This window comes from Dromiciops gliroides, chromosome 2, assembly GCF_019393635.1.
Source record: "Dromiciops gliroides isolate mDroGli1 chromosome 2, mDroGli1.pri, whole genome shotgun sequence".
Taxonomy (NCBI): domain Eukaryota; kingdom Metazoa; phylum Chordata; class Mammalia; order Microbiotheria; family Microbiotheriidae; genus Dromiciops; species Dromiciops gliroides.
This window is the reverse complement of record NC_057862.1, coordinates 115,161,520-115,176,608: the sequence shown is the minus strand read 5'-3', so window position 1 is coordinate 115,176,608 and position 15,089 is coordinate 115,161,520. Positions and strand designations below refer to the sequence as shown.

At 36.9% G+C, this 15,089-nt stretch overlaps 1 protein-coding gene across 1 annotated transcript in view; it reads right to left on the bottom strand.

Moving 5' to 3' along the window:
- The window catches only part of ADAMTSL3 (ADAMTS like 3), a 584,778-nt gene that overhangs the window by 74,915 nt on the left and 494,774 nt on the right, over positions 1-15,089 (bottom strand). Inside the window, exon 21 of the mRNA XM_043989606.1 lies at positions 11,448-12,510. Within this exon, the coding sequence (XP_043845541.1) occupies positions 11,448-12,510 (1,063 nt within the window). The remainder of the gene's footprint in view (positions 1-11,447; positions 12,511-15,089) is intronic.

The following is a 15,089-nucleotide window of genomic DNA, read 5'->3' as shown; positions in this document are numbered from 1 at the left end:
TGCCAATTAAAGACATCTGGGTGGCCAAATAACATCTTACTTGCCAATTAACTTTAAAGAACTCTGGGTGGCCATCTCTCTTCTACAGCTATACCTTTAGGAACACTACGTCCTTCCATCTGCCTTGAAGCTTAGCCATTCTATATTGGTTACTTCTCCCACTTAGAATGTGAATTCACTGAGCTTGAAGTGAACTCATTGCTTTTCTCCTTGTATCTCCAGCATTTAGCACAGTGCTTGGCACACAGTAAACCTATCTATTTTAATTCTTAGCATCTTCACTTCTTTCCTTCCCAAACACACTAAGATGTCTATTGGAAGTTCTTCTGACTGTTCTACCTTTTCTTTCCTTTATCACCTTAAATCTGTTAGTGAAGATTTTGCCTTTTAATTTTTGTTACATCTGCTTCAATTTTGTCTTCTTTTTTTTTTTCTATTTCTTTGCAGTGTCTACCATAGCCCCTTGCTTAGGATAAGTCTACTCAATAAACCTTTTTAAAAATTTTATTCTATCAATATGTTTTACTAGATACTTCCTCAGCTATAAAAATCATTTCTACCTTAAATAATTTGGTTCTGCTCCTTCTACTCCCTCCCTGTGAGTTTCCTCTCCTGGTTCTGAATAAACAGAATCCTTTAATAATGGCTTAATTCAAATCAACAAACAAGTACTAGATGCTGGTAATACAAAACCAAAAAAACCCAAAACAAAACAAAACAAAAAAAGTTTAATCTCCCTGCCCTCAAGGATCTTATATTCTAATGGGAGGATACTAACATTTTCACAGAAAGATAAACACAAAGTTATTTTAGGAGGGAGAGGGAATAAACAATTGCAAGGGGCAGTGGGGTGGAAATACTTTCCTAGAAGATGACACTTTAGCTGAGTGTTAAAAAAATGTTAGCCATTGAAAGATGTGGCCCAGCATTCCAGGCATGGAGGCTTATCTGGGGAAAAGAGATGGAATTGTCAAATTTAGAGAATAGTTAGTGGGTAATTTGATTATAGCACAGAGGGCATGAAGAGTAGGAATAGGCAATGATGCTGGAAATGTAGGAGAACCTTATCCTGGAGGGTCTTAAATGTCAGGATGAGGAGTCTTTAGGCAGTCACAGATGATTTTCGAGTAAGGATATAATGGGTAGGACTATATTTTAGGAATATTAATTTGGTAGTTATATAGAGGATGAATTGGAGGAGGAGAGAGTGGCTAGAAGCAAGGAAATTAATTAGAGGACTGTTGCCTTAGTCCAGGAGAGAGGTGATAAGAGCCTGAACTTGAGTAGTGCTTGTATGAGTGGAGAGATGTGGTAGAATCTACAAGAGTTGGCAACTTTAATCAGACATGGGGAATGAAGGAAAGACAGGAGCTAAGGGTCATTCTGAAGTTGTGAATGCTGAGAGTGACTGGAAGGCTGATGGTATGTATCATCTTTCATCTCAAGGAAATCCCTCTACCTGTACCCTAGACCCCACCTCCTCACACCTCCATTAGGCTCTCATTCCCGTAATTTCCTTTCCCTCACATATTCAGTTTCTTTCTTCTCACTGACTCCTTTCCCCTTTGCCCACAAACATGCTTAAGTCTTTGTTATTCTAAACAACAGCCTCAATAGCAACATGTCTCTCTGGCCTGCTTTACTTTCAGTCAAATTTCCATTCCATTGCTTATTCCTTTAAAAATCAAATGAAGATTAGATGGGGATAGCCATGCCAAGAGGGGAGCAGGTGATTAACTATCAGTGCCTCAATTACTCTGCCTGTCTCCTGGGTTTCTGTTCCCACAATCTCCCCACCCCTTTTAGGACGCCAACTTGTCTTTCTGTCTATGGTTCTTTTGGCTCACCCTCAGACACCTTCATCTGGCACTGTCCCAGCATTCCAGCCCCCTGGCATTCAGAGCCCTGGCTGAATTACTTATGCCACGTTGTACTTGTAACTCTCCTGGAACTGTTCCACCAAGCCTGTTTATCATGGACCACCCCCAGTGAATCTCTGGGACTCCTGACCTTGCCCCAGACTTGATCCTCTCTAGAAAATGTCCCAAATCTCACCTTCCTTTCACTGCCAAAGTGCTAAAAGTATTAGTTTAAACTCAATGTCTTGACTACCCACTCACATCTCAGCCTTGTGAAGTCTGGCTTTTATTTTCACCAACTTACTGGAATTGCTTTTTCTAAGGTCACCAGGGACTTTCTGGCTGTCAAATCTAGTAACCTTTCCTCCAGCATCATACTCGATGTCTGTGCCATTTGATACTAGATTAGCCCTTGCTTCTTGAAAATTCTCTCCTTCCCTATTTCTATAACAATATTCTCTAGATTCTTCTTTCTCTCTCTGACCTATCCATCTGTGAAAACTACTTTGGTTTCTTTTCTTCTCCTACCCTTTAAATACAGGCATTCTTTCAGGTTCTGTCCTTTGCCCTTTTTTTCCTCTTAAATTTATTCTCTTCTTGATAAAATCTGAAATAAAAGATAAACATAAATTTTCTAAATGTATGTTGTTCCCAATATCACTCCCACACATCTCCTTATAAAAGAAACCCAACAAAATGAAACAAACTAAAAATGGTTACAAAAACTGCCTGATACAATGACCATGAGTAACAAAAATATGTTGCATTCTACACCTACAATTCATTCTTTTTCTATACACTGGAAAGAAGTGTTTTCCAACAGCACTTCTCTAGGGCCTATTCTCTAGATCTGTTGATCACAGGTTGTTTAATCATTTATATCCCTATATATTTTAGAAATGAGGCCTTCTATTTGTACAAAACCTTTTTAATTTAATGCAATAAAATAATCCATTTTGCATTTTGTAATATTCTCTATCTCTTGTTTGGTCATAAATTCTTCTCTCCACAGATCTGAGAGGTAAACTTCCTTCCTCTCCTAATTTACCTATGGGTATCACCCTTTATGTCTAAATCGTGTACCCATTTTGATCTTATTTTGGTATATGGTGTAAGATGTTGGTCCATGCCTAGTTTCTGCCAGATTATCTTCCAGTTTTCCCAGTAGTATTTTGTCAAATTGTGAGTTCTTATCCCAGAAGCTGGAATTGGGGTTTGTTAAATGGTAGATTACTATGGTCATTTACTACTATATCTCCTGTGCCTAACCTATTCCATTGATCTACCACTCTATTTCTTTCTTTCCTTTTTTTTTTTTTTTTTGGCGGGGCAATGGGGGTTAAGTGACTTGCCCAGGGTCACACAGCTAGTAAGTGCTAAGTGTCTGAGGCTGGATTTGAACTCAGGTACTCCTGAATCCAGGGCCAGCACTTTAACCACTGCACCATCTAGCTGCCCCCCACTCTATTTCTTAATCACTACCAAATAGTTTTGATGACTGCCATTTTATAGTATAGCTTCAGATCTGGTATGGGTAGCCCACCTTCCTATGCATTTTTCATTTTTCTTGATATTCTTGATCTTTTGTTCATCCAGATCAATATTTTTATTAATTTTCCAGCTCTATAAAATAATTTTTAGGCAGTCTGATTGGTAAGGACTGAATAAATAAATTAATTTAGATAGAATTATCATTTTTATTATATTTGCTTGGCCTATCCATGAGCAATTGATATTTTCCCAATTATTTAGATCTGATTTTATTTGTGTGAAAAGTATTTTGTAATTGTGTTCATAGAGTTCCAAGTTTTGTCTTGGCAGGTAGACTCCCAAATATTGTATTTTACAGTCTAAAGTTATTTTAAGTGGAATTTCTCTTTCTGTCTTTTACTGCTGAGTTTTGTTGGTCATGTATAGAAATGCTGATAATTTATATTGATTTTTTTATTAATCTTGCAACTTTACTAAAGTTGTTAATTGTTTCAAATACTCAATTATCTCCATTGGTTCTCTAAGTTCCTAACTTCCATGATCAAATATAAATTCCTGCTTGACATTCATTCATCCATCCATCTATCTATCTATCTATCTATCTATCTATCTATCTATCTATCTATCTATCTATCTATCTATCTATCTATCTATCTATCTATCTACTTATTTATTTAGTGGGGCAACAAGGGTTAAGTGACTTGCCCAGGGTCACACAGCTAGGAAGTGTCAAGTGTCTGAGGCCGGATTTGAACTCAGGTCCTCCTGAATCCAGGGCTGGTGCTTTATCCACTGAGCCACCTAGCTGCTCCCTCCTGTTTGACATTTAAAGTTTTTGTCTTTTTAATACAAATATTATACCAGTGTTTCTATTTGGTAGTGAAACATGGGATAAGCAGTTTCAGAGGAATCTCACAGAAGGAAATGGACAGAGGCATGATGGATTTGAGTAGGCTGAAACAAAATCAATGAGGAACTCTGATGAATAAGAATAAAAAATGACAATGCACACTGACTTAATTTAGACTGAATATAACATGAATAAAAATACTTCTTATACTCTGGTGATACTTGGGGTTGAAGAATCATAAAGCACTGCCTAGAAATCCATTTTACAATTTGACTAAATGTAATAATGTGAACAAATTTAGTAGTGTTAAGATATTCTTTTTGACACAGATACTTTAAAAACCATGGGTGGGAAAATAGTCTTGGGGTATGATGAAGAAATGAGGAGATGACAAGTTGGCATTGTGGTTAGAATAACTTTATCAGTGGAGATCAGAAGTATGACTGAGAAGGGAAGAGCGACCCACAGCAATCGGAGTAAAAGGGGGCGAGAATGAGAATAATAGTGGGAGTATGATAAAAGAAGTTTCGACGTAAGGATATGTCCAGGAACTGAAGCCCTTCCAAGCTGTACATGAGTTGATTTACAGGGCAGGGAGAAAGTGAGTACATGGACATAGCTGAGATTGGTATAGCCTCTCCAGTCCAGTTTGTGGAGGAAATTCTGGGTTCTAGTGTCTTCCCACATAACAGTAGTTTGGGTGGAGAAACGATAAGAGATGTTGATTTTTTTCTGGGCAAGTGAATGCATATTGCTAAGTACCCAAACGTCTTGACAAGATTAAAAAGAATGTATGGTGGGGAAAATTGGGAGAAAGAAGGTTCAAGTGAACCCAGAGTTTAAGGACTAAGTTATAACAAATATGTCTATAACAATTACAATGAATTTCTTTATAAAAATAAATCAAATAATGAAATGCATATATAAAAATTTGAAATACTAATTGTTAATTTGAAAAAGGATAGATAGAAATATTCTTGCCCTCTCAGACTTTAAAATGTATTATACAGTAATTATCATAAAAATACTGAGAACTAGGTTAAAAATAGATAAGTGAAGCAAAATATATATACCAGAAATAGACTAAAATATTTCCAAAATAATATTGTTTGATAAACTTATAAAAATAAAAACTTGGGAAAACATTCATTATTTAACAAATATTGTTGGAAAAGCTATATGGTTAATGTGCCAAAAAATAAGTGTAGGTCCTTATATCACATTACTATATCATAATAAGTTCTTCCTGGATCATAGAATCAAATAAAAAAGCCAAACTATAAAAAGTTATAAGAAAATGGTATAGATTCCTTTAAATTATAGAGGGCAAATCAATTTTGTCTATTAATCAAATAGGAGAAAATTATGCAGACAAGGTAAATGGATTTGATTACATAAAATGTAGTTCTGCATAATTAAAATATTTAAGATAAGAAAAAATGGATAGATTAGAAAAATATTCATAGTCAACATATGTAAACTTAACATTTAATATTTATAAGAAAATAAAAATTCAATGGAGATGAATACCTGTTCCTCACTGGATAGTCAAAGGATGTTAACAGACAATTTACAAAGGAAGATACTCATTCTGTAAAGAATTAATGTAAAATATTTTAGATAATCAGAATAATAAAATGCAAATCAAGTAAAGTTAAGGCGCTATCTTATATTTATCAAATAGGTACTAGAAGTAAATGTGATAAAATTCTGAGCTACTGAAGCTGTAGAGAAACAAGTTTGCCCATACTTTATTGGTGGAACTAAAAGTTGGTAGGACCATTTTAGAGGGCAATTCAAAAATATGCAAGAAGAATAAAACATATAAACACACCTTCTTTCCCAACAAACCCCTTATTAGTAATATACAGAATATTAGAAAAATCAAAGCTATTTGTTCAACCATTCTGGAGAGCAATTTGGAATTATGCCCAAAGGGTTATCAAACTCTTCATACCCTTTGATCCAGCAATACCAGTGCTAGGTTTATATCACAAAGACATTCCCCAAAAGAAAAAAAAAAGATCTATTTGTACAAAAATATTTATAGCAGTTCTTTTTTGGTGGCTAAGAATTGGAAATCAAAGGAATGCCCATCAATATGATTATGATATAAGAAATGACAAGCAGGATGATTTCAGAAAGGCTTGAAAAGACTTATATGATTTGATGTGTAGTAAAGTGAGAAGAACCAGGAGAATATTGTGCACAGTGACATCAATATTTTTTGATGAAGAACTGTGAATGACTTGACTGTTCTCAACAATGCAATGATCCAAGACAATGCCAAAGGACAACTGATGAAGCATACTATCCACCTCCAAAGAACCAATATTGATTGAACACAGACTGAAGCATGCTATTTTTCATTTTCTTTCATAGTGCCTGACATACAGTAGACAATTGAACAGGGAATATGGAAAATGTTTTTCCTGTCTTTTGATTTCCTCATCCTGGACACGTAGATTAAAAAAAATACTGTACTTTGAATAAAGAATTGGAATTATAGAGATAGAAAGGACCCTCTACATCCAGCTTTTCATTTAGTTATTTTTATAAGAAAACTTGAACAAAAGCATCATTATAACCCGTTTCTAGCTCATTCTTTTTTTTTGCAGGGCAATGGGGGTTAAGTGACTTGCCCAGGGTCACATAGCTAGTAAGTGTCAAGTGTCTGAGGCCGGATTTGAACTCAGGTACTCCTGAATCCAGGGCCGGTGCTTTATCCACTGCTCCACCTGGCTGCTCCCTCTAGCTCATTCTATGTAGCCTGCTGAATTATAGAAGGAAAATGTTAGTTGTTATACCCCTGAACTTGGGAAATCAGAGAAAAGAGATCCAGTTCTGGCTTTCCTACGAAGTAAATAGCTGTGTGACCTTTGGCAGGTCACTTCATGTGTCTGGCCCTTAGTGTCCTCTCTTGTAAATGAGGAGGTTGGATTAGAAAATGGTTAACATTTCTCTCTGTTCCAAAATTCAATAATTTTAAATTTCTTTGACATAAAAGATTTAAGTAATTCAGAAAGAACAGATCTAAAGATAAGAATTTGGATTATAATAAAGGAAAACTACCAGTTTAAGCCAATTAATGGCAAATTAAGTATGTTCCACATGATACCAATAACTTGCAGTAGTAACAGAGACCTGAACCTCATTCTAAATTCTTGTAAGGATGTCATTTAAAAATACTTTGATAGCCACACAGAAAGGCCTTATTTTTTGGCAAGGGTGTTAATCATTAAAATATGTAGAGTCACATCCAAATAAGCTGTTAAAATTTCAGAAACTCTCTTTCAAATTTCAAGGCCAAATCATAATTCCTTGAGATGCAGGCTGGGGAAGTTAACTTTAATTCAATCCTGGTGGTTTCCTAAGGCTAGCAAATCAAATTAAATTAGCAAGTATTTATTGAGTGCCTGATAGCCAGGTGGCAAGTCAATTTATTTCTCAGGACCTCAGTTTCCCCATTAATGAAATGAAAAGCTGGATGTAGAGGGTCCTTCTATCTCTATAATTCCAATTCTTTATTCAAAGTACAGTATTTTTTTTTAATCTACATGTCCAGGATGAGGAAATCAAAAGATAGGAAAAACATTTTCCATATTCCCTGTTCAATTAAATTCAATTCCACAAGTATTTATTAACTGTCTACTGTATGTCAGGCACTGTGCTAGATATTGGAGACACAAAGGCAAAAACAAAACAGTCCCTCCCCTCAGGGAGATTAAATTCTACTGTGGAGATTCAATATGTAGAGAAAACTAAATGCAAGATATATGAGAAACGAATACAAAGTGATCTGAGGAATGGGGCAGGTGCAGAATCAGGAAAGACCTATTGCATGAGGTGACATGAGCTGAGACTTTAAGGGGACTGAGGATTCTAAGAGGCAGAGGTGAGGAGGAAACGGGTTCCAGGTGTCAAGTACCATCCCTTTAACCAACTGCCATTTCATATGGAATAGCCTGGTGCTGAGTTGTCTGCTCAGAGCTCTACATGAAATATACCTCTCAGTGTGATGTTGGCAGTTTGGAGTGAGTGAGCCAGCCTAGAGAGTGAGCAGGTGTTTGTATGTGAGAAGTGAGGCCCTACAGTGGGCTGGGATGTCAAAACCCCACACCTCTGTTACACATGCATGAAGGACAGCCTGTGCTAAAGCAAGAGGTGGGGAATTGAATAGAGAACAACACAGAAGTCATTCTGGCTGGAGCACAGAGTGTGGGAGAGGGAATGATTTGTATCTAATTAGCTTGAAACAATAGTCTAGAGTCAGACTGTGAAAGGCTTACAATGTCAGGCTGAGTATCCTAGAGGCAATAGGGAGACAAAGAAGTTTTCATGCCAGGGGTTTGACTGCTCACACTTCTGCATTAGGAAAATCAACTTGGTAAGCTGTGCAGAGGATGGAAAGAGGGACTTTAGGATATGATTGTAATAGTCAGCAGAGGTAATAAGGACCCCAAAAAAGGGTGACTATGGAGTAACTGGAGAGATGGGGACAGATGTGAGCAGTATTATGGAGGATGAAATATGACGAATTTACAACTAACCAGATGTGGGGCTTGGGAAGGCGAGTGAGCAAAGAGTTGAAAATGCCTCCAAGTTGGTGAAACTGAGTTACAGAAAGATAGTAGAGCCCTCAACAGAAATAGTGAAAGAAGTATGTAGTCTATAGTCTTTTATTCACAAATAACAAGAGGTAGAGGCATTAAAGAATATAAAAAATCCACAAACATTTAGGATATTTTTTATGATAAATAATTAGCCATAGTACTGTAAGAGAAAGTTCTAAATTCCTTTCTGCACTGTCGTAGGAAGGGATTATGGGAACACAGTAATAATTATACCACACATTTAAGTGGGACTTTGAAATGTTGATGGCACTTTCATGCTTATCACTAATTCAAAGATAAAGGGGGAAAATCACTTAATATTTTTTTAAAAGTCAACTAAGTGACCAAATAGGCAATTATTTTGTTAACATTATTAGCTGTTACACGTTAAATTTGTCAATCATAAGCAATTAATCAATCAACAAGTATTCATCAAATGCCTAACGTGTGTCCCTTGCTAGGTGCTTTGTAAAGTATAAATTATAGATAAGACATGATTCCTACTCCCAAGTATCTTAGAATATATTGAGATACAAGATATAAATACTAATATTATAATTTCCTTGAAGAATAGATGTTTCTGGGTGAATGGTACTGACTCAGAACACACATGCAGTTTCCACAGAACTAAGCTTCTTGGGAGTTGTAATTTTAATGGTAGCCTTAATTAAGGCCTCCTCCTCAGGAATTTCCCATAAGTCTCTCCACCAAAACAGAAAGTTCCCCGAAGATGAAGAATGTGCTTGGCACTTTTGACTGCCCACTTCCATTGATCTTGCCCTAGCTATCAAGAGGCAAATTTCTTGGTCTGGTGAGGCCCTTTGAAGATGCTGCTAAAGTAAGTATGGCTTTGCTATATGTTTAGGTCCAATTTTTTTTTCATGTTTGAAAATGTATATGTTTAACTCCCCAAACAAGAAAAAGATCTATTTGTACAAAAATATTTCTAGCAGCTCTTTTTGTGGTGGCTAAGAATTGGAAATCAAAGGAATGTTCATCAATTGGGGAATAGCTAAACAAACTGTGGTATATGATGGTGATGGAATATTGTTGTGCTATAAAAAATGACAAGCAGGATGACTTCAGAAAGGTCTGGAAAGACATGTATGAACTGATGTATGGTGAAGTGAGCAGAACCAGGAGAACACTGTGCACAGTGACAGCAATATTTTTTGATGAAGAACTGTGAATGACAACTATTCTCAGCAATATACTGATCCAAGACAATCCCAAAGGACTAATGATGAAGCATAGTATCCACCTACAAAGAAAGAACTGATATTGACTGAACAGAGACTCAAGCATACTATTTTTCACTTTCTTTAATTTTTTTCTTTTATTCAAGTTTTCTTATACAAAATGTCTAATATGGAAAGGTTTTACATAATTGCACCCGTATAACCCACATCTGATTGCTTATTGCCTCAGGAAGGGGTAAGGGGAGGGAGGAAAAGAGGGATAAAATTTGGAACTCAAAACTTTAAATAAAAATGTTTATTATTCAAAAAAAGTATATGTTTACTTAAAACCTGCTATAGGTTTTAAATCAGAATCACAGAAACAATGACCTATAGTTTGCAGACTCTTTTCTCATTTTTGAAAATTGAGCCATTTCTATAGATTTGGATCTAATTCTTATCTTAAGTAGTAACAGAGCCTTAGTGGGGTTAATATCACTAAATAAATCATAATTTATCCGTGAGAACAAAGGCACAAAACTAGAGTTGGTGGCTTTATTTTGTAAAGGTTTTAGAATCTAGGCCCTAAAATTGGACGGATTCAACGTGTCGAACCCATATTTTTATATAGTGCCATACCCATGTGGGCACTTGATTAATACTATATTCTATGCCTAGAGTAATAAGGGCAACATGGCAGAGCAGACAGAGTGTTGGGCTTGGAGTCAGGAAGATCTGGGTTCAGATCCTATCTCTGGCATTTACTAGGTCTATGTGTGCCTCAGGCAAATCCCTACAACTGATGTACTAAAATATAAAAGGGTTGCTATCTAACATTGATGGACAAAGTCACAGACCATTGGTGTGTTTATGTATGCCTACTCCATCCACATCTACCTGGTAACATCCCACTCATTCTTTTTTTTTTTTGCGGGGCAATTGGGGTTAAGTGACTTGCCCAGGGTCACACAGCTAGTAAGTGGCAAGTATCTGAGGCTGAATTTGAACTCAGGTCCTCCTGAATCCAGGGCCAGTGCTTTATCCACTGCACCACCCTGTCCACCCATTCTTTAAGGCCTAGCTCAAAGGCAATTACTTATATAAAATCTTTCTCCTACATGGAAGTGATTTCTTCCACATGATTGTTGTACTTCTTTTGTGCATTTATCACCCTGCAAATTGTGCTAAGTTTATCTAGAAGCATATTTTATCTTGATCCCTGAGAACAGGAACCATGCATCTCCACCAATGCCTTGCCATAGAACATTTTCCATGCTTAGATCTGACAATATAAAGAACTATTTGATGATGACCTATATTAAAAACAGAACTGATAGTAGCATCTTTTCTCATATTGGCAACCTAAACTCAGAAGAAGGAATCTGAAAGTATGTCAAAACTATCTGAAGAGTCATTAGTAGCATGTTGTTTAAGTTAAGATCTACATTTGACTTACTTTTCTGAGGGTTGTAGCACCGCGCCATCTTTGGTCCATGCATATTTAGCATCGTTAGTTTTAACAAGGTCACAGAATAAGTTGATGACCTCAGTACTTTGGGTAATAAAAACTGGACTTCCAATCCTGGAATTTATTGTTTTATTAAAAGAAACTGTGGGTAATTTGTTTTGTTTCATAAGAGCAAGTCCTTTTTGCTTGAAGGTTAGCCTTTTTGGGTTTTTTGAGCCGAAACCTCTAGACACATTTTGAGTTTTCAATTTTGTGGTGGAAGATTCTAGTTGGGCTCCTCTCCATTTCTCCCTTGTAGGCTGAACCTTTGCTAACTCAGCGACCACCTCATAGATCACTTGGGATGCAATGTCATCATTCACTTCTCCGGTTTCAATAAGCTGACTCATATTCTTTATGAGTTCTTCAAACTGCACTGTGTCCATACTGTAGGACCCTTGTTGGACTGCTGCTTCTAAACATTTATCCTTGAACTCCAAGGAGTTGGGAGTCTGTGCTGGATTATTGCCATGGCGAACGAGAGCTCTTAAAAGTGGCTGGTCGCTAACTTGACCATCATCTAGGTAGAGTTCATTTTGTTGACTCCATATTTGTTTCATTTTATGCCACGTGGCTCCCAAACTATTAGCTTCATTATGATCTATCCTTCCATGTTCAAAGGGGTGACCTTGGAAGGCTGGGGGCTCGATGAGTCGGTTGTCAGTACCAATTAGCTTGAGAACAAATGTTTCATGCACAGGCCCTGCAATGCACTGGTACAGTCCAATATCACTGGCTTCAAGGCTGTGAATCTTCATTGAACCTGACTTGGTTATGCCAAGTCTTTTGGAGTTCTGCAAACGCTGTCCATCTTTTTCCCACCGGATGAGAGACTTTTGGAACCTTCTTACTGGGCACTTGATGACCACAGAGGTTTTGGGAAGTAGATAGGCCCTTCCACCTATTGTAAAATTAATACGTTTTTCTTCTCTTGTTTGAATATAGACTCTTTGGATGCCAAGGATCTGAGGACCCTGGGTACCATATTTTGGCATAACTTCTGGCTTTATCACTGCAAAAAAAATCCAATAGAAAAAATTAATTAAACAATTTTTCAAAGCAGTAATATTTTAATCAATTTTTATATATGAATATATATGTATATTTGCATTTAGTTTTTGAGTTTCTTTTTTAAAGTACATGGATAAAAGCATTGGTAAATCATAAAATCATAGAATCTCAGGGTTTTAGGGAATCTCAGATTTTAACTAGTTCAAACTATCTCCTCTTTAACACCCCCAACAATTGGTCATCTTGTATCTGCTTTAAAGACACTTAGTGATCTTCTAAGGGCAACCTATTCTACTTTGTGGCAGCTCCAAATGTCAGGGAGATTTTTCTTTTATCTGGCTGAAATCTGCTTCCTGAAACTTCCACCAGCCATAGCTGGTCCTGTGCCCTGGGGTCAAGCAGAATAAAGCTAATCCACCTTTCATCTGACAGTCTTGCAAATACTCAAAGACAATGGCATAACCTCCAGGCTAAATGTACATCTCTATGGTATTTGGATGGGTACCATTCCAAGTCCAATGCACTACTTCGGTAGTACAAAACCTAGATTAGAAGACCCACTGAATACATGCAAGTCATACTGCAAAAACACTGGGTAGAAGAGACAAGAAGCTAAATGCCTCCAGGGCTCAGTAGATGGGAAATGCTTATTGTGGTTATTTCTAGGTTTGGGGAAATGTATTCTTACCCATGGGATTATGGTGGCCTCAATTACTCAGTTCCTAAGTAAACACTTCTATCTACTTGCAAGGCTTTCAAATTAATCCTTTTATAAAATACAAATTAGAGTAAGTGCTGATATGGTAGTGCTTTGTTATTGCTTTGAAATTACAGTTCAGTAAATTTGTCGCAAAGGAAAAGTTTCAGGTGTAAAATATTTTAAATCCTGATTATAGTAGAATAGGGGTGCTGTGGTCAACTGATACTTGGGATCAATTAGGAGATTTTTAAATGTTTTGATGGGAATTCTTCAAAACTGGCTCCATGCTACCTTTTCTGTCACCCTTTGCTAAAATTCCCCGCAGAAAGGGGCACACAGGGCTGGCACCCTTTGCTGACTGGACCCCACGCTTCACTGTCCTTTAGATCCTTTAATTTCAGGCCCATGTGCTCCCCATCTTCCCTACCCGCCCGCTCCCCCCCAACTCTGACAATGTGGTGGAGTGGAAATACCAGCGGGTCTGGCAACAGCTTGAATCCTGACTGACCTAGGGCATGTTACTTTCTTCTCTGGCCTGCAGTTTCCCCATTATTTTATTATTATTATTATTATTATTATTATTATTATTATTATTATTATTATTATTATTATTATTATTATTATTATTTTGCAGGGCAATGAGGGTTAAGTGACTTGCCCAGGGTCACACAGCTAGTAAGTGTCAAGTGTCTGAGGTCAGATCCAGGACCTGTGCTTTATCCACTGCGCCACCTAGCTGCCCCCGTTTCCCCATTTGTGCAATGAAAGGGTTGGCCCAGATGAATTTCTAAGGTGCCTCCTGTCTCTAAACCCTATGACCTAGAGATTTTTGGGAAAGAAAGTAGCCTCCTCAGGGGGAAAAAATGGTTAAGGGCTCTGGTAGTAGTGGAATTATGGCCTCTAGGATTGAAATAAATTAGTTTATCTTTTGTTTTTTCTTCACATCAACTATTTGACAAAGGAACCAAGCCCTAAAGCTTGTCAAGGTGTTCATTCCCTCTGGTTGTGACCCCAGAGCTGCTCTGTCCACACAAGATGAGGGTCTGCTGATCAAGTCTGATCTGGGAAAGCTGGACCGGTGAAGAGGGGATGACAAGAACAGCAGCACGGTATTCCCTCTGTACAGTGACTGCACATTTTTGTCTGACTCTGTGATGAGGATGGTTCACAAAGCTGAATGAGGATTGCAATCAGCAAAGGTATTTACTTAGGCTTTTTTTTTTTTTTTTGCTAACTTCTAATCTCTCCCTGAACTCCATTTCATGCCCTAATAACTACTACAGATTTCCACATGTTGTCCTGATTATTATTTGAGTGGAAGCTGCCAGCATTACTTTAATACGAATCTCCTCTAAGCAGTTTACAGACCAGCCACACAGCTATGTAACTATCCACAATTAATAAAATTCAAATAAATATGCAGCTCAAAATATTTTATTATCCCACATGCCAAGGACATTCCAGAATTCCTTGGGGCTTTATTTAAGTGATGTTTGGAACCTCAGACTTTTGGAATGTCAACTTAAAAGACATGCAATAAAAGAAGTTTCAAATGGTGCATGAACCAATAATTATTGTATTTCTTATTTTGTTGAGTGACTGAGAAAGTTATGTATCAGTAGATGATTTTAGATAGCATTAACCAAACCTTTCATCTTATTAGACTAGATTTCTCTCTTTTATTTTTTTTCCTTAACAATATCCTCCATGAGGGACCTTGATATAATTAAACCCATTTTTGTAGATTAATATTTGAAGGCATCAAGAAGTGGAAGTAATAAAAAAAATTCCAGTACAGTAATATATTCCCAGTATCATCCTGTTTCTTAATTATTAAATTCTAGTCATTAAACCCAAACAACCTGGCTTGAAATATACAT